This window comes from Thalassophryne amazonica, chromosome 6, assembly GCF_902500255.1.
Source record: "Thalassophryne amazonica chromosome 6, fThaAma1.1, whole genome shotgun sequence".
Lineage (NCBI taxonomy): Eukaryota > Metazoa > Chordata > Actinopteri > Batrachoidiformes > Batrachoididae > Thalassophryne > Thalassophryne amazonica.
The window spans coordinates 75,432,024-75,456,358 of record NC_047108.1 but is presented as its reverse complement, the minus strand read 5'-3'; the positions used below and the strand labels follow the sequence as shown (position 1 = coordinate 75,456,358).

General features: G+C 40.8%; 1 protein-coding gene across 2 annotated transcripts in view; it reads right to left on the bottom strand.

Annotated features, from left to right (window-relative positions):
- The window catches only part of LOC117512445 (tetraspanin-2-like), a 104,716-nt gene that overhangs the window by 2,689 nt on the left and 77,692 nt on the right, over positions 1-24,335 (bottom strand). For both annotated transcript variants that reach the window (XM_034172523.1, XM_034172522.1), the window contains 2 exons: positions 272-369; positions 81-155 (listed from right to left, as the gene is read on the bottom strand). In XM_034172523.1, coding sequence (XP_034028414.1) covers positions 81-155; positions 272-369 — 173 coding nt within the window. The remainder of the gene's footprint in view (positions 1-80; positions 156-271; positions 370-24,335) is intronic.

The following is a 24,335-nucleotide window of genomic DNA, read 5'->3' as shown; positions in this document are numbered from 1 at the left end:
ATTTTGAAATGGGGCAAATATAGGTTCATCGTAGTCATCAAAAATGTGAACAACTTAATCAGACTTGAAATATTGTGTACCTTGTCTTTGTTTAAGAACCCAAACACCCCTGCTGCCACCTCAGCGCCAAAGATGATCAATAGACAGGCAAAGAACTGAAAATGGATAAAAACATACATGCAGGTATACATACTTTATTGTAACCAGACGTCCATACCAGAAGGACAGTAGTTCCCTTTCAGATGATCTTTCTCTGTGCATTTGTACTCACTGAACCCAGCAGACACTGAGATTCTTGAACAGCACCACAGCAGCCGAAGAAGCCGACCAGCATCACCAGGCTGCCAGCACCTATCAGAATATACACGCCTAGAGAGATGGAAAGAAATCCATCACAGAATGCACTGAACACTTTCTTCTCCAAAGGTTCCAACACTCAAAGTGACAATATTTTGTAATTGTTCAACAGCAAACCAGCTCCCCAAACCCCATCAATGTACTACTTCACTTAAGCCCCATTAACTCTCTGATACATGCTCAACTGGTGCACAAGCAGTTGCAATTCACACAACAACCAAGAGGGAGCAGCAAAGGGCAACAGAGAAAGTAAACCAAAAACGGTGGGTGACAGCAACATTGAGACGAGTTCTGTGTTGAGGCTAACAAATGGCAACAACAACACTGGTGTTTTACACCTTATTTTGCAGCCTGCATTTATCTGTGATAGGTACTGACTAAAGACCACACAAAAGCAATGCTGCGTGTCAGCATCACTTTTGGACGATGCAAATTCAGTTATGGGTAAGAAAGAGGCTTTTTAACAGAAAGACATGCAGCCCTTTGTACCCTCAGCCTCTCATTGTGCAGTATTGGTGAAAGAAGCTGATTTAGTACAGCAGATAACAGAATATTGACAGAGTGGAATCTTTCAAATGGTGACAAGCACCAAATTTGGCACAAATACTCATTAAACATTATTCTTTTGAAAAAAAACTGGATTGGCCACTTTTATTTTCAATAGGCAGCCAGATAGGGGTCAATTGAAGAATTACACACGAGTCAAAATTAAAAGGTGCTTCAATCGTATTGAAAACTATACCACATTATTTCTCTGATCATAAATATTCCAAAAGTGTAATAGCTTGGACTATCTATGACTGCATGTTATGGAGTTATAGGGTAAAAACAGCAAGAATTAAGAATGGTGACAAAAGTCAATTTCAGTTTGTACAGGGGTCAAAAGTTAAAGTTGCTCCAATTTTGGTAAAAAGTGGTGCAAATTATTGTTTGAGCTAATAGGATTAATAAATGGAATATGCCAAACAATGGAAAATGGAAAGGTCAAACAATGCCAATGTTGGATTCAATGATATGTGACATATGTTACCCCATAACATGATAACTAAGCATGACACATGGTGCAAACTATTCCTTTTTAAAACTCCATTAACTCAATCAATAATTATTACCAGTTTTTACCAAAATTAGAGCAACTTTAACTTTTGAGCCCTGAACAAACTGAAATTGACCTTTGTCACCATTGTTGCTGTTTTTACCCCATAACATTCAGTCACAGATTGTCTAAACTATGCCTTTTTGGAATCTTTATAATTAGGCAAATAATGTGGTATAGTTTTCAATATGACTGGAGTATCTTTTAAGTTTGACCCCTGTGTAATTCTTCAATTCTTCATCTATCTGGCTGCCTATTGAAAATTCAAGTGACAAATTGATTGTTTCAACGTCTAAGGAGTATGTGTGCAACTTTTGGTGCTTGTTTCCAGAAATGAACGATTGTTACAGTTATCTGCTCCACTAACTGATTAAATTTACCACCGCTGTCAGGTGAACCTCAACAAAATACAAGAGAAAATGGTACCTTACTGTCTGCCACTGCCCACAGCAGTGATGTGAAACTTGGCATGCAACCGTCTGCATATTAGTAGGGATGGCACAATACCACTTTTTCATATTGGCATCATATAAACTGATACGATACCAATACTGAAGCCTTCAGTATCTGGTGATACCAATCAGATACCATCTTCCATGTCATAAAACAACTACTCTAAATAACTACATATATCTGGATGCACTTTATTAACATACACATCTTATAAAACAACTGAACCTGTGAACGAAATATTCTACTCCCATAAAGGAGAACATGCATAAACCCACAACATGTCTCCGACGCATAGTCAAAGACTATGATTGGGTCAGATTTGTTGTTTTAAAAAATTGTGATATCCGATCCAGTAACTTTATCAAATTTTGCATTGATACAAGTCTGCATGGGTGTGTTGCCATCGTCAACTCCGGTGTTAAATGAGTTTATTTAAGTCTGGTGCCTTTTTTTGGCCTGGCTGCTGGGGCATTTGTCTACAGCACCACCAGATGCCATAAAGAAAGGAACTTTATTTATCTTTATTTTAAATTTTCTGTAAAATTTCCCAAACAGGCTGATGGTGCAAAGCTGGAGGCCAGCACACCTGAAATTTTCAAAGTGCACTCAATGATCAATGTCAAGTAAGAGCTGGTGTGAACAATTGTGCCTGCCTCTACTGCTGTACACAATAAAGTTAAATTTATAACTTCATGTGTCACCGTAAAAGTAACAGAAGCAGCTCAGCAAACTTTTACTGTGAAGGTGACATTGTCATGGTAACTGGTGACCTCAGTTAAAATCCAGCATTTGTTAAAGTTCTTCTGAAAACAGACCTAATTACACATGTTTATTGGATAAGTTCTTTTGGAAAATTGTACGTCCGATGGAGCTTCTGTCACATGTGACAAAGTGTCAGGGACTGAAAACAGTTTTGCTTGTTAAATCCTGGAGTGGATTTAACAAGACAGGATTCAACACAGGCAAAGCGAAAATAAAAATGGGAAACACTGAAGCACTGAGGGAAACATAGGGAGGTTGACCACAGACTGAACAATGTTTCAGTCAGTAGTGAAGATGAATAACATCAGAAACTCTCTGTAACTGTCCTCTGTGGAATGTTCAACTGCTTCAGCGCTGCACGTCTTCAGTGTTCAGGTGCAGGTCAAGTTCTGTATATATATATATATATATATATATATATATATATATATATATATATATATATATATGAATAAACACATATACAGTAATGTGCATATTTTTTACACACATTCAAGGGCAAGGATCATTTATTGTCATTCCAGCATGTAATACACGAAAGTAATGAAACTGGGTACTCAAGGCCCAGTGAAGGCATGAAAGTAAAAAAAAAAAAAAAAAGTACATACAAATGAAATACACAATAAGTTAAACATAACTAAAATAAGTTACACTTAAAGTGAGTTAAACAAAAGAACCAGTGTGGTGAATTGCAAAAAGTGAACTGTGATCACATTGCACTCAATCCTCATTTAGCAGTGTTACATTAGGTGTATAACGTTTTGTTGATCAGTCTGATAACTTCCAGGAAGAAGCTGGACCGCAGATGGGAGGTGATGCTGTGCAGCCTCCTCCCTGAAGGCAGAGGGACAAACAGTCCATGGACGGGGTGAGTGGGGCCATTCATAATACCGGAGGCCCTGCTCCTGCAGCAGCTGATGTAAATGACAGTGACGGAAGGAAGGTTACGCCCGATGATCCTCCGTGCAGCTTTCACCACGAGCTGCAGAGCCTTCCTGTCCACTGAAGAGCAGTGACCGTACCACACAGTGGACTGGGTCAGGATGCTCTCCACCACACGTGTAAGGAGATAAGAGCAGGGGGGCATGTCGACAATAAATTGATGTTAAATTGACAAATTGATGTTATTCCAGAATGCAAAGAGACGTGCTGGTGTAACACCATGGGATCATTGCATCATATAAAAGCATTACAATAGAACAACCCTTAGGGCCCCTTCACACATAACACTACTGAAGCCGACTGGCACACGATGGAGGAATTGCATGCCACCTGTGAAAAATCAGAGCCGCCTCAAACGCCTCGTACAGTTGGCGCCACAACCATTCGTGCACACAAGCGTCCGAAAGACAGCAAATGCCCTGCGCATGCTCATTCAATGCCCCTCTTGGCAGGTGTCGGTCAAATTCCAGGTGTCACACACGAGCATCTAACACTTAGAAAAGGTGGGGCTATTCGCGCTCCTGGTACGAGAGTAGACAGCAGGCGACCACATTCAATCTATCTGTGAAAAGTGTCTAAGTGCAACACGAGTGTGGCGTAACCTAGCAACACACACACAGGTAACTGTGTCATAGCTGGTGAGCACCTGCATACCCTGGCAGATTATTTATTTATTTTTTTTTGGCCATTTTTCAGAGAATATGAACAATAACACAAAAACTTTTTGTTTCACTCATGGTTAGTGGTTGGGTGAAGCCATTTATTGGCAAACAACAGTGTTTACTAACAGAAACTACCCAAATGAACCTGATCAAAAGTTTACATACCCCGTTCTTAATGCTGTGTATTGCCCCATTTAACATCAATGACAGCTTGGAGTCTTTTGTGGTAGTTGTGGACGAGGGTCTCTGATGGTATAGCTGCCACTGAATATGTTTTGGACTTTATTTACATTAATTACGAAGAAATACAAACAGTATGGCACTCTATGGTAAATCTGCATCCACCCTTTTCAGGTTTCAAATCCCGCAAAACCTCGGAGAGATCGCCGCGCTGCGAGATCTCAGTAACATTGACAACTGCATTGAGCTGCTGTGATCGGGCTGCACTTTAACCACTACACACAGACAACACCATTAACATTGCAACATAAAACAATTTTTATATTGTGCCTAAAACTCTCATGAATATATTCTCTGGGTTTATAGATGTTGTTATTGCATTTGTTTTATGTAAACATGCGAGAATCACAGGCTGTCTCTCCGTTATTTTCAATGGGAGCTGATGTGAGCTCCGCTCGCTTCCTGTTCATGTCGTTCTGAGGGAAAGTGAAGTTTGCTCTTTAACGTCTTGATTATTGTTCTTTACAACACTGTCCTCTTTGTTCCAGACTAATATATATAATATGTCTGAAATTCGGTTTCCGCTTATTAAATTCCTCGCAGATTAAACGTAGCAGACACGGATTATGCGTTATAATTATTTTAGCAAGTAGGGGTATCATGCAGCAGTCTCTTATTAACATGACGAAAAGCATAAAAAAATACATTTTTGCCGTATAACATTCATTTACAATTGTTATCATGTGGATTCTCTATGTTGTTTGACTGCAGCGACTCTTTGGCGTGAAAGGGATTATGGGATACATGAAAACCCTGGATGGAGTAGACAGTTCTCAAAAACTGAGTGAAGTAGGCGAGTGAGGAAAGCCACCAAGACACCCAGACAACCCAGAAGAAGTTATAGGCTTACGTGGCTGTGATTGGAAAAATTATGCACAGTGCAAGCTTTGCATTTTGTATCACCAGTTATCCATCTTCATGATGAAGTGGTATAGAGGAGGATTTTCTTAAAAAGAAGACCTGAAAGTTTAACTACAAGTACAAATTGCCAGAAGGTACATCTGAGATGCAAGCCTGGATTTGATCTGTTTTGCTGAAAGAAAATCCTTCTCTGCTCTACTCCACTATGAAGCTAAGAGTAGTGATGCAAAATGCAACACAGTTGTTTGACAATAAATGGTTGACCCAACCACTAACCATGAGTGAAACAAAGATTTGTGTTATCATTCATATCCTCTGAAAAATGGGCAAAAAAACTATACTTCTGCCAGGGTATGTAAACATTTGAGCACAACTGTAACTGTACTGTGAGGCGTGGACGTCGGCACGCTGTCCTCATGTGGGAATAAATTAAAACATATTGCTTCAGCTGACCGGTGCATCAGCGCACCGCAAGGGTGGTTAATATCGTGCCATGCAGGAAACTGCCGGAAGGCATGTGCATCTGCGGGATTCTTCCACATTGTAATAATTAAAACAGATATGACATTTGCAGTGGATGACTGCTTGCTGGACACGCCATGCCGCTGATGTGTTCATGTCGTGAGCGCCCGGCTCTTCATGAGATGGGAGCTAGTTGGCTTTTCATGAGAAGAGCAAATCAGGTAATTCATGTAAAACATAAAAGAGAGAACAGTAATCCACATCATTTCATTACTTCACGGTTTACGTCTAGGCGGGGGCTAAATCCGCTCTTTACAAAAGGAATTAAGTATTATAAATTGTGGTGTTTCATTAATTTTTTTGCTCAGCTGCTGTGTGTACGACTTTTCATGTGCTTGCACTGTGTTCGTGCGGGCGAACAGGAGCATGCACAAAACCATTGCTGTGGTATCGTGCACGCCTGTGTGACCATGCATCCCTCCAGACAGCAGGTGGAATGTTTTGTGGTTCCCCATTTCGTTTTTGGTTCGCGGACATTCTTCCGGTTTCTGCGTCTTTCATGTTATGTGTGAAGGGGCCCTTAGATAGGAACTTTGGAAATGCAGCACATTAGCACCCCTATGTTCCAAACAGCTCTAAAGGTTCAGGGTCCCCCCCCTTCTTTTTTCCATCTCAGTTCTTATAGGTGTACATTGTTCTGATTTTCTTTGTATATTGTTTTGGAAATAATTAGGAGAGTTTTGTAGTTTCTTGCTACACAGGACCACCCTTGAATAAGGGGTGGTGTATATGATACACTTTGAATATACTCTTTGGAAAGTACAGAGTGGATAAAGACACAAGTTTAATTTACCAAATCTCTACTTTATACTTAGAGTAACTTTTAGGCAGGGGTGGTAGCCAAGCAGTTAAGTGTGCTTCTTTTCAGTTCAGAAGGTTTCCAGTTCAATACCAACCTCTGCCCATTCTCTGTGTAATACGGAATTGTGTCAGGAAGGGCACCTGGTGTAAAACGTGCCAAATCAACATGCAGATCTGTTGTGGTGCCCCCAAAACAAGGGAGCAGCTGAAGGGTCTTACTTAAAGTAACTATAATTTAATTTTACATTTATGTGTATCTGTCCAGGAGTGTGTATATGTATATCTATGTATGCATATGGTCATATACAGTATAAGCATCTTAATGCCAGTGTAATTGTTTGTGCCTCTATAACAGCAAAGTCATCATGTATATCCTGTGTTAAAAAAATTAAAAAAGTTTAATTTAAAAAAAGAAATTGTGCCAAATCCCAATGCAGATCCCTACTGCATCCACTGTGGCAATGCTGAAGTACCCGGGTCACCACTTGTGACATCTTTTATTTTTTACATTTTGATGGATTTTACAAATGAGCACTGTTGAAAGCTGCAACTTAACAATGTCTAATTATTCAATTCTTAAAACTTCCTCAAATGGACATAACTGCATTGACAAGAAGCAGTTTTTCCACACATTTATTTACATCTAGTTACATTGTACTAAAAAATTTAACTATTTTGTTGCTTGGGTTATTTGTTGACAATAAGATGTTGCTTTTTTGCAGAAATAGATTTATTTATTTAAATAAATTATTATTATTCCTTTGTGTAATCTTTCATTAATCAGGGAGGAGACCTTACCAAGATGGCAGCGTGCACAGTCACAGTGGCTAAAGGCTATCACTTTTGGTGCTTCTTAAACGTATTTTTACGTTTATGTTTACTTGTCAGTTGCCGAATTAGTAATGGGAAATATCACTACAGGCGACACGAGCTGTTACAAATTGGATTACAGCACGAGCAAGCAGTCACGAGTGACTTTGAGCACCTTCATAACATACCGGACGAGATCACCAGACCACCGGGCTCTCCGTGGATTGTTATCGGCTCCAACAAGCATCGAAGGTGGAGAAGATACCGGAAGCAGAAGCGGGGTTGCCGGTCTTGAATTTTTACAAGGCTAAAAAACGACCGCTCAAGCAACCACTGCCCAGTATGCTACTCACAAATGCCATATCCATTGTGAATAAAATAGTTGAACTGAAGCTTTGGATTTCCTCAGACAAACTTATTACGAACTGCTACTTGCTGGTGATCACTGAAACTTGGCTGCACTCGTCAGTCCCAGATGCTAGCATGGAGCTAGCAGGCCACACGCTATTCCGCTGTGACAGAAACATAAACTTCGGTAAGAGGAAGGGAGGGGGGTTATGTATTTACCTCCATAACAGCTGGTGCACCAACGCTCAGATCATTGATACACATTGTTCCCCTGACCTAGAATACCTCACAGTTAAATGCAGACCATTTTATCTTCCGCGTGGGTTTTCTGCAGTAATTGTCACCACTGTTTACATAGCACCAGATGCTAACCTTAACACTGCTCTAGATATTTTGAATGGCACTATCAGCAAACAACAGAGCAAATACCCTCATGCTGCCCACATTGTAACTGGGGATTTTAACCTCACAGATCTTAAACTGGTCCTTCCCAAATTCACACAGCACATTAAATGTGCTACAAGGGGAGTTAAAATACTTGATAAAGTCTATTCTAACATCAGCAAGGGCTTTAGGTCTACACCATTACCACACTTAGGTCAGTCAGATCACCTATCCATACTACTCACCCCTGCATACTCCCCCCTCAGAAGAAAAACTCCAATCATTTCAGACTGTAAAGACTTAGCCTGAAGATGCCACATCACAGCTGCAGGATTGCTTTAAAATAACTAATTGGGACATCTTCGAGGATGAGAACCTGGAGGCTTTCACCACCACGGTACTCTCCTACATCAACACCTGTACTGACAACGTCACAGTCAGCAAACAAGTGCGGATGTTCCCCAATCAAAAGCCCTGGTGTAAAGGAGAGGTCTGCACACTCCAAGTTCTCCAAGTTCTTTTTTCTTTTCTCCGCTCCAGAGGGATAATTTCTTTTCTGAGACATGACTTGCACTCACTTCCTTCCTCACAATTAGTCATCGACCACCTGAACCAAGCGGTGCATCTAAATTTGCCCAACGGTGGCAGCAGCCAACAGGAGGCATCAATTAACCTAGTATTGGTATTTTGTCAAAATGAATTTATTTTTTTCGGGTGTAATACAATTTCGTTTAAATTATTCAATATTATTTTAATTTCATGTATATATTTACTTTTTTATCACAACGTCTGGGTGCTCTCGGGGCCCCCTGGTGGCGTGGAGGCCCTAAGCGACCGCGTAGTTGGCGTATGCCTTGGGCCGGCTCTGCGGCAGTTAGTTCAATCAAATCGTTGTCCCAATGTCGTTGTCCCGCATCCCAGGATAGCGCTTGTGCACGCGTGTACTACCAAAAAAAAAAAAAAAAAGACTACTTCCTCAGTGCAGCAAAAAAAAAAAAAAGTCCAGCTTTTCATCCTAACGTCCTGCTAACATCCTCCAGATGGCTTACAGCGCAGTGGATTTGTTTTGTGTGTGTGCGTGCAAGTGTATGTGTGTGTGTGTGTGTGTGTGTGTGTGTGTGTGTGTGTGTGTGTGTGTGTGTGTGTGTGTGTGTGTGTGTGTGTGTGTGTGTGTAGATGGTACCAAATGTATGGAACCAAATTTGCACTCTAAATGCAATGCAACACAAATGGGATGAATAATCCATGTCACATGACATACAAAGCACCAATCAAATGACAAGGATCCACTCAGCCATTGTATAATTAGTACTATGAGAAGGTGATCATGCCATAATTCATTGTTAGACTCTTACAGTATATGTAGGCCCACTGGCCCTAGTTCTTATCCTCAAATTATGACTTGTGACTTGGATGAACATATAAGACTCCCCCTGAATGAAATGCCAGTCCAACTCAGTTACATGTGCGTGGACTGAGACTATGCAGATGAAGTGTCTTGTCCAAGGACACAGACCTTGAAGCACATTCCTGTAACTAGGGAGGGGTGTTATTTCAAAAAATTTGGAAATCTATAAAATGTTTGCATGGAATATGGAGATATATACTCAACAAAAATATAAACGCAACACTTTTGGTTTTGCTCCCATTTTGTATGAGACAAACTCAAAGATCTAAAACTTTTTCCACATACACAATATCACCATTTCCCTCAAATATTGTTCACAAACCAGTCGAAATCTGTGATAGTGAGCACTTCTCCTTCGCTGAGATAATCCATCCCACCTCACAGGTGTGCCATATCAAGATGCTGATTAGACACCATGATTAGTGCACAGGTGTGCCTTAGACTGCCCACAATAAAAGGCCACTCTGAAAGGTGCAGTTTTGTTTTATTGGGGGGGATACCAGTCAGTATCTGGTGTGACCACCATTTGCCTCATGCAGTGCAACACATCTCCTTCGCATCATCCGTGAAGAGAACACCTCTCCAACGTGCCAAACGCCAGCGAATGTGAGCATTTGCACAGTCAAGTCGGTTACGACGACGAACTGGAGTCAGGTCGAGACCCCAATGAGGATGACGAGCATGCAGATGAGCTTCCCTGAGACGGTTTCTGACAGTTTGTGCAGACATTCTTTGGTTATGCAAACCGATTGTTTCAGCAGCTGTCCGAGTGGCTGGTCTCAGACGATCTTGGAGGTGAACATGCTGGATGTGGAGGTCCTGGGCTGGTGTGGTTACACGTGGTCTGCGGTTGTGAGGCTGGTTGGATGTACTGCCAAATTCTCTGAAACACCTTTGGAGACGGCTTATGGTAGAGAAATGAACATTCAATACACGAGCAACAGCTCTGGTTGACATTCCTGCTGTCAGCATGCCAACTGCACGCTCCCTCAAATCTTGCAACATCTGTGGCATTGTGCTGTGTGATAAAACTGCACCTTTCAGAGTGGCCTTTTATTGTGGGCAGTCTAAGGCACACCTGTGCACTAATCATGGTGTCTAATCAGCATCTTGATATGGCACACCTGTGAGGTGGGACGGATTATCTCAGCAAAGGAGAAGTGCTCACTATCACAGATTTCGACTGGTTTGTGAACAATATTTGAGGGAAATGGTGATATTGTGTATGTGGAAAAAGTTTTAGATCTTTGAGTTCATCTCATACAAAATGGGAGCAAAACCAAAAGTGTTGCATTTATATTTTTGTTGAGTGTACATGGAATAAACCATAGCAGGATAAATTTTGGGTCATTAGGTTCCAAAAACCCATATGGACGGAGCGTTTGAAAATTTAAGGTAACGCGTGTGTCGTATATGTGCTGTTGACGTAGAAAACCACTCTGTTGCTTATAATTAGTTCATTGTAGCCATGTCATTCTTTACATGTGATGATTACACTCAACTGATGTTCCTTAAATAAAAACTACATAGATTTTGTTTGTTACAATTGATCGAAATTAGGTTTTTTGTCAATTACTTTAAAAAAAACCCACCAGATAGGCTTATTGTTACTATAGAAGCTGAATATAAATTTGGGGTCAAGCAACATTTGGAGCCAAATTTCAAGTCTTTAGGTGCAGCGGTTCTCAAGATATGACATTTTCATCGATATTTTTGGCGATTTTTGAACCCGGTATCTTCACTGGCTCCTTCCATATGGGTTTTTGGAAACAAATGACCCAAAATTGATCCTGCTATGGTTTATTCCGTGTATATTTACATATTCCATGCAAACATTTATAGATTTCCAAATTTTTTGAAACAACACCCCTCCCTTCTGTAACCATACACTGATGTATAAATGAGTAATCTAACTCCTAACCCAGAGAGCCACCTACATGAGAGAGAGGGAGAGAATATATATAAATATATATACACACACACGCACACACCCACAGTATATAATGTCCTGGTAGTCAGGAGGATATGACACCATGACTTCATAGTTTTGCTTTACTTTGGTTGTAAAGTTACACAAATTGACGTTATTCCACAATTCCAAAAGTCATAATGCCATGGAAACAAGATGCACAGCAACTGTTGATGCAACACTCTTACTGTCAAAGCCATGTGTAGCACTATTCTCAGAGGACCTGACAGAGGCCACCCATCTTCACTAAAACCACAGGCACATCTGAGTCATGCACAAACACTACACATTCAGATGTGCATTCATGCACTGACACTGGAAGAGGTAATGAAATACTTTCACAGTGTTACTGGATTAAGGGGTGAATTCACCTACCACAATTGACTATGCAACACACCCTGACATACCAGACACAAACTGACGGATTTTTCCATGATGCACTGCCACACATTTGTTTTGTGGATGTGTGTCTTAATTAGGTGGCGCTGTGTCAGAAGCTGAAAAAAAAGCATGTCACAGATATGACACAGGTTTATGAAAGAGAGCACTATAGTGACAAGAGCATGTTTTTTAGGATCAAATTACTCCCCTAAATAGGATTAATAAAATACTGGTAAAATAATAATGAATTCATTTTTCTGTGGACTGCTTGGTTGAAGGGAGTGTTTCCCATAGTGCGATCTAGGTGACTGCCACCCACATGTGAGCAAAATGATGCAGGAGCACCAATGCCACTGGCACAACTGTTCGATTCAACAATTGACATTATCATTACTACTTTGATAATAAAAAAAAAAAATGAGGTGGGCTTCATAGATAATTGGCAAAGCTTCTGGGGAAAACCTGGTCTTGTTAGGAGAGACGGCATCCATCCCACTTTGGATGGAGCAGCTCTCATCTCTAGAAATCTGGCCAATTTTATTAAACCCTCCAAATCGTGACTATCCAGGGTTGGGACCAGGAAGCAGAGTTGTAGTCTTACACACCTCTCTGCAGCTTCTTTCCCCCTGCCATCCCCCCCAATACCCCATCCCCGTAGAGACGGTGCCTGCTCCCAGACCACCACCAACAAGTGAAAATCTATTTAAGCATAAAAATTCAAAAAGAAAAAATAATATAGCACCTTCAACTGCACCACAGACTAAAACAGTTAAATGTGGTTTATTAAACATTAGGTCTCTCTCTTCTAAGTCCCTGTTAGTAAATGATATAATAATTGATCAACATATTGATTTATTCTGCCTTACAGAAACCTGGTTACAGCAGGATGAATATGTTAGTTTAAATGAGTCAACACCCCCGAGTCACACTAACTGTCAGAATGCTCGTAGCAAGGGCCGAGGGGAGGAGTAGCAGCAATCTTCCACTCCAGGTTATTAATTAATCAAAAACCCAGACAGAGCTTTAATTCATTTGAAAGCTTCACTCTTAGTCTTGTCCATCCAAACTGGAAGTCCCAAAAAACAGTTTTATTTGTAGTTATCTATCATCCACCTGGTAGTTACTGTGAGTTTCTTTGTGAATTTTCAGACCTTTTGTCTGACTTAGTGCTTAGCTCAGATAAGATAATTATAGTGGGCGATTTTAACATCCACATAGATGCTGAGAATGACAGCCTCAACACTGCATTTAATCTATTATTAGACTCAACTGGCTTCGCTCAAAATGTAAATGAATCCACTCACCACTTTAACCATACTTTAGATCTTGTTCTGACTTATGGTATGGAAACTGAAGACTTAACAGTATTCCCTGAAAACTCCCTTCTGTCTGATCATTTCTTAATAACATTTACATTTACTTTAATGGACTACCCAGCAGTGGGGAATAAGTTTCATTACAGTAGAAGTCTTTCGGAAAGTGCTGTAACTAGGTTTAAGGATATGATTCCTTCTTTATGTTCTCCAATGCCATATACCAACACAGTGCAGAGTAGCTACCTAAACTCTGTGAGTGAGATAGATTATCTCGTCAATAGTTTTACATCCTCATTGAGCACAACTTTGGATGCTGTAGCTCCTCTGAAAAAGAGAGCCTTAAATCAGAAGTGCCTAACTCCGTGGTATAACTCACAAACTCGCATCTTAAAGCAGATAACCCATAAGTTGGAGAGGAAATGGCATCTCACTAATTTAGAAGATCTTCACTTAGCCTGGAAAAAGAGTCTGTTGCTCTATAAAAAAGCCCTCCGTAAAGCTAGGACATCTTACTACTCATCACTAATTGAAGAAAATAAGAACAACCCCAGGTTTCTTTTCAGCACTGTAGCCAGGCTGACAAAGAGTCAGAGCTCTATTGAGCTGAATATTCCTTTAACTTTAACTAGTAATGACTTCATGACATTCTTTGCTAATAAAATTTTAACTATTGGAGAAAAAATTACTCATAACCATCCCAAAGACATATCATTATCTTTGGCTGCTTTCAGTAATGCTGGTATTTGGTTAGACTCTTTCTCTCCGATTGTTCTGTCTGAGTTATTTTCATTAGTTACTTCCTCCAAACCATCAACATGTCTATTAGACCCCATTCCTACCAGGCTGCTCAAGGAAGCCCTACCATTAATTAATGCTTCGATCTTAAATATGATCAGTCTATCTTTATTAATTGGCTATGTACCACAGGCTTTTAAGGTGGCAGTAATTAAACCATTACTTAAAAAGCCATAACTTGACCCAGCTATCTTAGCTAATTATAGGCCAATCTTCAACCTTCCTTTTCTCTCACAAATTCTTGAAAGGGTAGTTGTAAAACAGCTAACTGATCATCTGTAGAGGAATGGTCTATTTGAAGAGTTTCAGTCAGGTTTTAGAATTCATCATAGTACAGAACCATCATTAGTGAAGGTTACAAATGATCTTCTTATGGCCTCAGACAGTGGACTCATCTCTGTGCTTGTCCTGTTAGACCTCAGTGCTGCTTTTGATACTGTTGACCATAATCTAATAGATTACAATTTGTTCATGTAAATGGGGAGTCTTCTTCACAGACTAAGGTTAATTATGGAGTTCCACAAGGTTCTGTGCTAGGACCAATTTTATTCACTTTATACATGCTTCCTTTAGGCAGTATTATTATAAAGAATTGCAGATGATACCCAGCTTTATCAATCCATGAAGCCAGAGGACACACACCAATTAGTTAAACTGCAGGAATGTCTTACAGACATAAAGACATGGATGACCTCCAATTTCCTGCTTTTAAATTCAGATAAAACTGAAGTTATTGTACTTGGCCCCACAAATCTTAGAAACATGGTGTCTAACCAGATCCTTACTCTGGATGGCATTACCCTGACCTCCAGTAATAGTGTGAGAAATCTTGGAGTCATTTTTTATCAGGATATGTCCTTCAATGCGCATATTAAGCAAATATGTAGGACTGCTTTTTTGCATTTGCGCAATATCTCTAAAATTAGAAAGGTCTTGTCTCAGAGTGATGCTGAAAAACTAATTCATGCATTTATTTCCTCTAGGCTGGACTATTGTAATTCATTATTATCAGGTTGTCCTAAAAGTTCCCTGAAAAGCCTTCAGTTAATTCAAAATGCTGCAGCTAGAGTACTGACGGGGACTAGAAGGAGAGAGCATATTTCACCCATATTGGCCTCTCTTCATTGGCTTCCTGTTAATTCTAGAATAGAATTTAAAATTCTTTTTCTTACTTATAAGGTTTTGAATAATGAGGTCCCATCTTATCTTAGGGACCTCATAGTACCACATCACCCCAATAGAGCGCTTCGCTCTCAGACTGCAGGCTTACTTGTAGTTCCTAGGGTTTTTAAGAGTAGAATGGGAGGCAGAGCCTTCAGCTTTCAGGCTCCTCTCCTGTGGAACCAGCTCCCAATTCGGATCAGGGAGACAGACACCCTCTCTACTTTTAAGATTAGGCTTAAAACTTTCCTTTTTGCTAAAGCTTATAGTTAGTGCTGGATCAGGTGACCCTGAACCATCCCTTAGTTATGCTGTTATAGACTTAGACTGCTGGGGGTTTCCCATGATGTACTGAGTGTTTCTTTCTCTTTTTGCTCTGTATGCACCACTCTGCATTTAATCATTAGTGATTGATCTCTGCTCTCTTCCACAGCATGTCTTTTTCCTGATTCTCTCCCCTCAGCCACAACCAGTCCCAGCAGAAGACTGCCCCTCCCTGAGCCTGGTTCTGCTGGAGGTTTCTTCCTGTTAAAAGGGAGTTTTTCCTTCCCACTGTCGCCAAGTGCTTGCTCACAGGGGGTCGTTTTGACCGTTGGGCTTTTTCTGTAATTATTGTATGGCTTTTGCCTTACAATATAAAGTGTCTTGGGGCAACTGTTTGTTGTGATTTGGTGCTATATAAATAAAATTTATTTGATTTGATTTGATAATACAGTTTTCAATTCACTCAGCAACATCAAGAACAGGTCAGATTTCCCATCTTATTAATGAAAGTGAATTGTGGTCATTGAGCAAAGCCACAAAATATTTCCTTCTGCCTCTGTGAAAACCTTCATTCGTGCAAGCATGACTGATTACACATAGGCAAGATGTGTGACGAATGTCATATATGCGTCATTCTTGGCACATTCCTGACATTCTTAACGTGACTTAACGCATCTGAAGTGGTTTCTTAATAGTGCGTGTTGGTGCGTGATTTTTGTGATTTTCGCGGAGCATGTTTTTGGCTGTCAAAAAATGTTCCATGAATGTCACGCACCACCCTCATTTCGCCTCATGCCGTGGAGGTCGCAACTGAGTGTGTTGATCCGTCTTGAGTAGTGGTGATCCTTAACAGAGCGTGACAGCATTCTTCTCTGATTTGCACACAATTAAACCATGCTGCACCGGATTCGGTTTCATTGCTGCAGTGTGCTGAAGAAGGACAGTGACGCCAGTGACGAGTCTCGTTCCAATGCTCATCAGCGCGCTCCTGCAGGTGTTCCACCTACTGCTGCTGCTGTGCCTGATATTTGGGAAAATGAGCGAGACGAGAGCCGCGTGGAGCCACACATCTGGCTCTCCGTCTCCTCCTCCTCTCTGTGCCACTCAATGGCACAGAGCCCAACTAAGCATGCAGTCACAAAGTTCTTCTGCTGCGGATTTTGAGGAGCAAACTGGAGTGATCTGAACTGTTCAGGAACTGAAGGTTGGATGAATATGGGTGTGTGTGTGTGTGTGGAGACAATTCGCCTCATTCACAACGTGACAACTTAACGATGCACTGTTACGCACAACATTATTCTTGACCGTGCATAATGGTTCCTGATAATTCTCCAGCAACATGTGACATTAATTGTAATGCATGGTAACAGGTTGCAGCAGTTCCTGAGGACACTCGACGCCTCTGCCCCAAATCATCACATTTGTGATCAGCGGCCAAGAATGCATACTTCGTGGCATTCGTGACATGCTGTCGTTATGTGTAAACGCAGCATTACTTATTCATGCAGGACATGTTTTATATGGGGAGGTGGGTGAAATCCTCAATAATTTACAGCATCTGAATGAGCGCGCACATCCACACATTTGCACTGTTTACCTTCTCTTATCTTCAAAGAAAAAAAAATCCAAACATGTCTCTTTGGTCTCCATATCTCCAAGATAATAGAACTACATTGTTCCACCATGAACTTGACACTGAAACAGGTCTGGGACCGTGTTGAAACTGTGTGTCTAAATCACCTCAATGCCTCTTTTGAGCACATTTATCTTCAAAACATCCAAGTGCTTCTCAAGCCACACTGTCATTTCATTTAAGTTTCCATTTTCTTTTTTCTTTCCCCTCCTTGTCTCATCCTCCCATCTGTTTCTATGATTGCTCTCTTCCAAATGCCTTTATAGCTGTCTCCAATCTCAGTTTCTCCACTCGCTCTCTTTCCATCTGGGCACGATGACTGAGTGAAAGGTGGTTAGCAGCCCTGTAGTTTCCCCTCATGTATTAGTACTCAATGTAAAACAGTCATTTCCTGTTATTCACAGTCATCCCCAGGATTAAAGGAACACAGATGCACAACAATCATGAAAATGTGAGTGCATTTTAAAAACAGACGGTGTATTCTGAAGTCAAACTTTGGTGTGCCCACATTCAGATTCACACATACACATACACTCTTCTCTCTCTACCGCTACACTGTATGTGGTCGTGGAGGCTTGCGGTAGGAATATTCCCCCTGACACAGAGGTGTGTATTCACAGGAAAAGGGTGCTGCATGGAAATATGTAAAAAAAAAAAAGAAAAAAGTTTTCCCCACTGAGAAAGACAGAAAGAAACATGACATCTGTCAAAAGTATTATTATAAATTCATTATAGGACCTAAAACTTATCACAATGTACAACCCCAATTCCAATGAGGTTGGAACGTTGTGTAAAATGTAAATAAAAACATAACAGAATGATTTGCAAATCCTCTTCAACCTATATTTAACTGAATACACCACAAAGACGAAATATTTAATGTTCAAATTGATAGACTTTTTTTGTTTTTGTGCAAATATTTTCTCATTTTGAAATGGATGCCTGCAACACATTTCAAAAAAGTTGGGACGGAGCAACAAAAGAATGGGAAAGTTGATGAATGCTCAAAGAACACCTAACTGGAAACAGGTGCGTGTCATGATTGGGTATAAAAGGAACATCCCCAAAAGGCTCAACCGTTCACAAGGAAAGATGTGGCGAGGATCACCACTTTGTGAACAATTGTGTGAAAAAAAATAGCTCCAACAGTTTAAGAACAATGTTTCTCAATGTTCAATTGCAAGGAATTTAGGGATTCCATCATCTACAGTCCATAATATAATAAAAAAATTCAGAGAATCTGGAGAACTTTCTACATGTAAGCAGCAAGGCCGAAAACCAACATTGAATGCCCGTGACTTTTGATCCCTCAGGCAGCACTGCATTAAAAACTGACATCATTGTGTAAAGGACCTTACCATGTGGGCTCAGGAACACTTTAGCAAACCATGGCTCCACATTTCAAAATGTTTTTGGAAATCATGGACATCGTGTCCTCTGGACAAAAGAGGAAAAAGACCATCCAGATTGTTACCAGCGCAAAGCCAGCATCTATGATGGTATGGGGGTGTGTTAGTGCCCATGGCATGTGCAGCTTACACATCTGTGATGGCACCGTCAATGCTGAAACATACATCCAGGTTTTGGAGCAACACATGCTGCCATCCAAGCAACGTCTTTTTCAGGGACGTCCCTGCATATTTCAGCAAGACAATGCCAAACCACATTCTCCATGTGTTAACAACAGCGTGGCTTCGTAGTAAAAGAGTGCGGGTACTAGACTGGCCTGCCTGCAGCCCAGACCTGTCGCCCACTGAAACTGGGTGGCACATTATGAAGCACAAAATACAACAACGGAGACTCCGGACTGTTGAACAACTGAAGTTGTACATCAAGCAAGAATGGGAAAGAATTCCACCTACAAAGCTTCAACAATCAGTGTCCTCAGTTCCCAAATGCTTATTGAGTGTTGTTAGAAGGAAAGGTGATGTAACACAGTGGTAAACATACCACTGTTCCAGCTTTATTGAAATGTGTTGCAGGCATCCATTTTAAAATGAGCAAATATTTGCACAAAAACAATAAAGTTTCAGTTTGAATATTAAATATCTTGTCTTTGTGGTGTATTCAATTGAATGTAGGTTGAAGAGGATTTGCAAATCATTACATTCAGTTTTCAAATTTTCATTTTACACAATGTCCCAACTTCATTGGAACTGGGGTTGTAATTAGAAGCGCAAATGGTAACAGTATATTTCTTTTTATAAAAAAACAAGAGAAAAGTGTCTGAAAGGATAAAGCACGGGTCTTTCACCTGCATGGTCATGGTTATGGTACTCTATATTACAATGATATATTTCATATAATACAAAATTATTTTTCATTTTTGTGGGAAACCATAATAAATAACAATAATAAAAAAGCATTAAGATGATCAGCCACCACATGTTGTGTGGGCCGGCAGAAGAGGAGGTACTGCTGGCCCACCACCAGAGGGTGCCCTGCCTGAAGTGCGGGCTTCAGGCACGAGAGGGTGCTGCCGCCACGGACACAACCGGGGGTGACAGCTGTCACTCATTATCTCTTGACAGCTGTCACCCATCTACACTACATCATCTCACTCCATAAAGACCAGACGTCATCTCCACCTCATTGCTGAGATATCATCTACCTGTGAAGGTAACTTTCTCTGCCTGCGTATTGTAATAAGTGATTTCAAGAGCTACTTTGTTGCAGCTGTCTACCCAGAGGACCGGCGTGGGCCGCGACTGTTTCGTTCTACTTCCCACCAGATAAGTGGTTACTCAGACGCTGCGCGAGTGTGTGATTAGAGGTGGAGGTGCCTTTCCACCATCTGACTGTTTTTGTTACTGGGTGTGCACACACCCACATCTCATTGTTTGTGCTCCTCGCCAGCAGTACCAGATCCGGCAGTCGGGGACGGTGATCACCTGGGATTTCGGAACTTGGCGGCTCCAGTATTCACCGGGTTCTGTGGCGGTAGAAATCGTGTGGTTCCGGCTCTTCTCAGGACAGACGTCTTCTATCCTCGAGCCTGCCCACACGTCACCTTTGTGGATTGACTATAATCAGATTCTGAGACTGTCTGTATATTCGTTGTGCACATTCACAACATTAAATTGTTACCTTTTGGCTCATCTATTGACCGTTCATTTGCGCCCCCTGTTGTGGGTCCGTGTCACTACACTTTCCCCAACACCACATCAAGTTATTTGAAAGAGTAGGAGAAGCTAGGCTTAGCAAACAGGTGAAGATATGTGAGCAGCAATATGGTTTCATGCCGAGAAAGAGCACTACAGATGCAATGTTTGCTCTGCGAGTACTGATAAAGACGTTTGGAGAAGGTCTGAAGGAGTTACATTGTGTGTTTGTATGAGGAAGACTGGAGTGGCAGAGAAGTATGTGAGAGTAGCGCAGGGCATGTACAAGGACAGTGTGACAGCGGTGAGTAGGAATAATAGATTTATCCAAGGTGGAGATGGGATTACACCAATAATCAACTCTGAGTCATTTCTTGTTCACAATGATGATGGACAGGTTGACAGATGAGATAAGACTGTTGTTTCCATGGACTATGATGTTTGCAGATGACACCGTGACCTGTAGTGTGAGTAGAAAGCAGGTTGAGTCTAGCCTGTAAATGTGGATATATGCTCTGGAGAGAAGGAGAATGAAAGTCAGTTGGAGCATGACTGAGTACATGTGTGTGAATGACAGCAAGCCCAGTGTAATAGTGCGGTTACAAGGAGTATAAGTGGTGAAAGTAGATGAGTTTGAATACTTGGGGTCAACTGTCCAAAGTAATGAAGAGTGTGGTAGAGAGGTGAAGAAGAGAGAGTGCAGGCAGGGTGGAGTGGGTGGAGAAAGGTGGGAGGAGTGATTTGTGACCAAGAAATATCTGCAATAGGGAAGGGGAAAGTTTACAAGACAGTAGTGAGACCAGCTATGTTGTACAGCTTAGAGCGGTACAAAAAAGCACAGTAGCACTAACTAAAAAGAGAGGAGGCAGAGCTGGAGATGTGATTCTCTTTGGGAGTGTGGACAGGATTGGGAATGAACATATTAGAGGGACAACTCAGGTGGGATAGTATGGAGACAAAGTCAGAGAGGTGAGATTGAGATGGTTTGGACACGTGCAGAGGAGGGACCCAGGGTATATAGGGAGTAGGATGCTGAGGATGGAGCCACCAGGCAGGAGGAGAAGAGGGAGGCCAAAGAGGAGGTTTATGGATGTGCTTCAGGGAGGACATGCAGGTGGTTGGTGTGACAGAAGAAGGTAAGGAGGACAGGGTGAGATGGAAACAATTGATCTGCTGTGGGGACCCCAAAAATGACCAAATAGTTGCTCTTCATTTGCAGTGTTTCAGGAATACAGCTGCATAGTGTGACAATAGCAGCCCTTCAGAGGGATTTATGCTAATGTTTTTTTAATTTACTTTTTTCCTCTTAAAAAGAGAGGTACCCAAATTCTTTCCTTTGAAGGGCAACAAATTAATCTGGATGGAGATCCATCTCTCAAAAGTAATTTATTACGTCTAGAGAGCTTCTCAGTTTCCAAAGCGGACGAAAACAAAGGGAAGGTGGGCCGCATGTGGCAGCCCTACACATGCAATGCACCACACAAAAAAGGAAGAAGTATGCCCCACACTGTGTCTGTGTTTTCCAGCATAACAGTTGTGTGTGATTCATCTACCACCTTTTTTTTTAATAGCTGTAGGTGCTGGCTGTGTTCTTGCCGTAGTTTTCTCAACTTTAGTGCGCTCTCTTGGTATCTTTTTCTTTCACTCGCCAAATGTTTCACGGTTCTTGGAAGTGTCTTTGAAAGTGTTAATTTCTGACTAAAGAGTACACAGATGTAAACACTTTCTGATATTAATTTAACACTAGTGATTTTGCTGTGTACCCTTAACTGGAGTAATCGGGTACAGCAAATGGATGGATGGATGCAGTGTACCGTTTACAACACCCCCCCCCCCCCCCCCCACACACACACACACACAACCCCAGTTTCAATGAAGTTGGGACGTTGTGTGAAATGTAAATAAAAACAGAATACAATGATTTTCAAATCCTCTTCAACCTATATTCAATTGAATACACCACACAGACAAGATATTTAATGTTCAAAGTGATAAACTTTATTGTTTTGTGCAAATATTGGCTCATTTTGAAATGGATGCCTGCAACACGTTTCAAAAAAGCTGGGACAGTGGTATGTTTACCACTGTGTTACATCACCTTTCCTTCTAAACAACACTCAATAAGCGTTTGGGAACTGAGGACACTAATTGGTGAAGCTTTGTAGGTGGAATTCTTTCCCATTCTTGTTTGATGTGTGCTTAAAACTAACTTTTTTCTTTTAAATAAAATTTGAATTAATTCTGGAACATTCAGGGTATCATCATCATCATCACTCTTCTATATTATAACAGCCAAGTGGCCTCTGTGTCCATGTATGTATGTGTGCATGCATGCACCGGGATTGATCACTGGAGGAAACCGGGGAGAGCTGACATTTGCCATTTGGTAAGCTTATGTCTTATAGGTCAAGGATGAAGGCTATGAAAATGGAAAATTGACAGGGCTAATATTTTTGGAGAAATTAGGGATAACAGTGAACAATGGATGCTGTGCTGCAATGCACCATGAGTTTTGGGGTTTTAAATGTTATTGGAGTTCATGTTTAACAGTGTTGTTAGTGTTATTGTTTTATTGTCTTTTTGTAGTCCAGCTGGTTTAGTCAGTTAAGTTAAGTGTTATGTTGCCATTACCATGAGTGGGAAGTGCAGTGTGCTTCATGTCTTCCGCCACTGTCTCCATTTGGGGGTACGTAAAAATAAAAGCATCTACTTGGGGTAGAATGCAGAAAAGACAAAAGATCTGGTTCGGTTTTTGTTCTTCCGTGCAGCTCGCCACAATATATTAAAAGTGAAGTGGCATTTATGTACATGGATGCTTGTGTGTTTGTATAACTTTGATCACAGACAAACTAGGGAGAGCTGACATTTGCTGTTTGTTATGCTTATGTATTTTGGGTAAAGTATGAATGCTGCCAAAACGGAACGTTGATAGGACTAATATTTTTGGAGAAACTATGGATATTAGCTAACAACACTGAATAATGGACATTGATAATTACATTCTGGACTCACATGTCATTCCAGCAGGGGGCAGTAAATCATCTATATATTAAAAGTGAAGTGGCATCTGTGTCATAATTACAGCCTGAACAAGGCAGGACACAAATGCAGGACTCAGACACAGCAAGGACTGTTCAAAAAGCTTTAGCTGTAGTTCAGGCTGGATTCAGTACACAGTATAGCAGGCTGCACAAAGTGACAGTGTCTAAAACATGAGAAGTCATGAGGTCAACAGACAGGCAACAGGTTGGAACACAGCATGGCAAAGATGAGGGACAAGGACACTGGGACATGAAAGCTAGAAACGCAGGCATGGAACACAAATGATCAGGCAGAGGAGTGCAGGAAACAAGGGGACTGTCTCAGACACAATGAGACGCAGGTGGAGGAGGAAGAGAAAGAAACTAAATACATTAAGGCAGTAAATTAACATTAAAAAATTACATAATTAGCAGGAAATAAAAGTGCTGAGTTCTTCTTCTAAATCCTTTTGAGGTATAAGATTCTAAAAGCATTCTGGACTCACACACCATTCCAACTCATTATAGAAACTTTGCATAATTTATTACCACCTTTGAAAAATGTCAGCTCCCTATTTTATAAACACTACCCAATCTAGAGCCTGTGGATCCCCACGAGCAACATGCGAGTTTTCTTTATTATCCTTTCAACAATGGACGAGGAGAAAACCGGAAGTCTGTGAAAAATAAAGTTGGAGGTCAATTGACATTTTTAAATCTAGCCTGAAAAACACATTTTGTCTTGGCTGGCCACAGTTGCTGATGGTGGGGTTATTTATTTAATTATTTTGTTGTTTGGTGTTTAGTTTCTGTATTTAATGTACTTTTATTATTTGTTCAAATTATTCTAATTATTAACTAGTTTTTAAATTGTGGTTTGTGTCAAAATAATAGTGTGTGTGTGTGTGTGTGTGTGTGTGTGTGTGTGTGTGTGTGTGTGTGTGTGTGTGTGTGTGTGTGTGTGTGTTTAAAAAAATGAGTAAAGCTCAAAATCCTTATAACAACTTTTATTTCCACACATGCAAATGCATTGGGAACACTACACATTC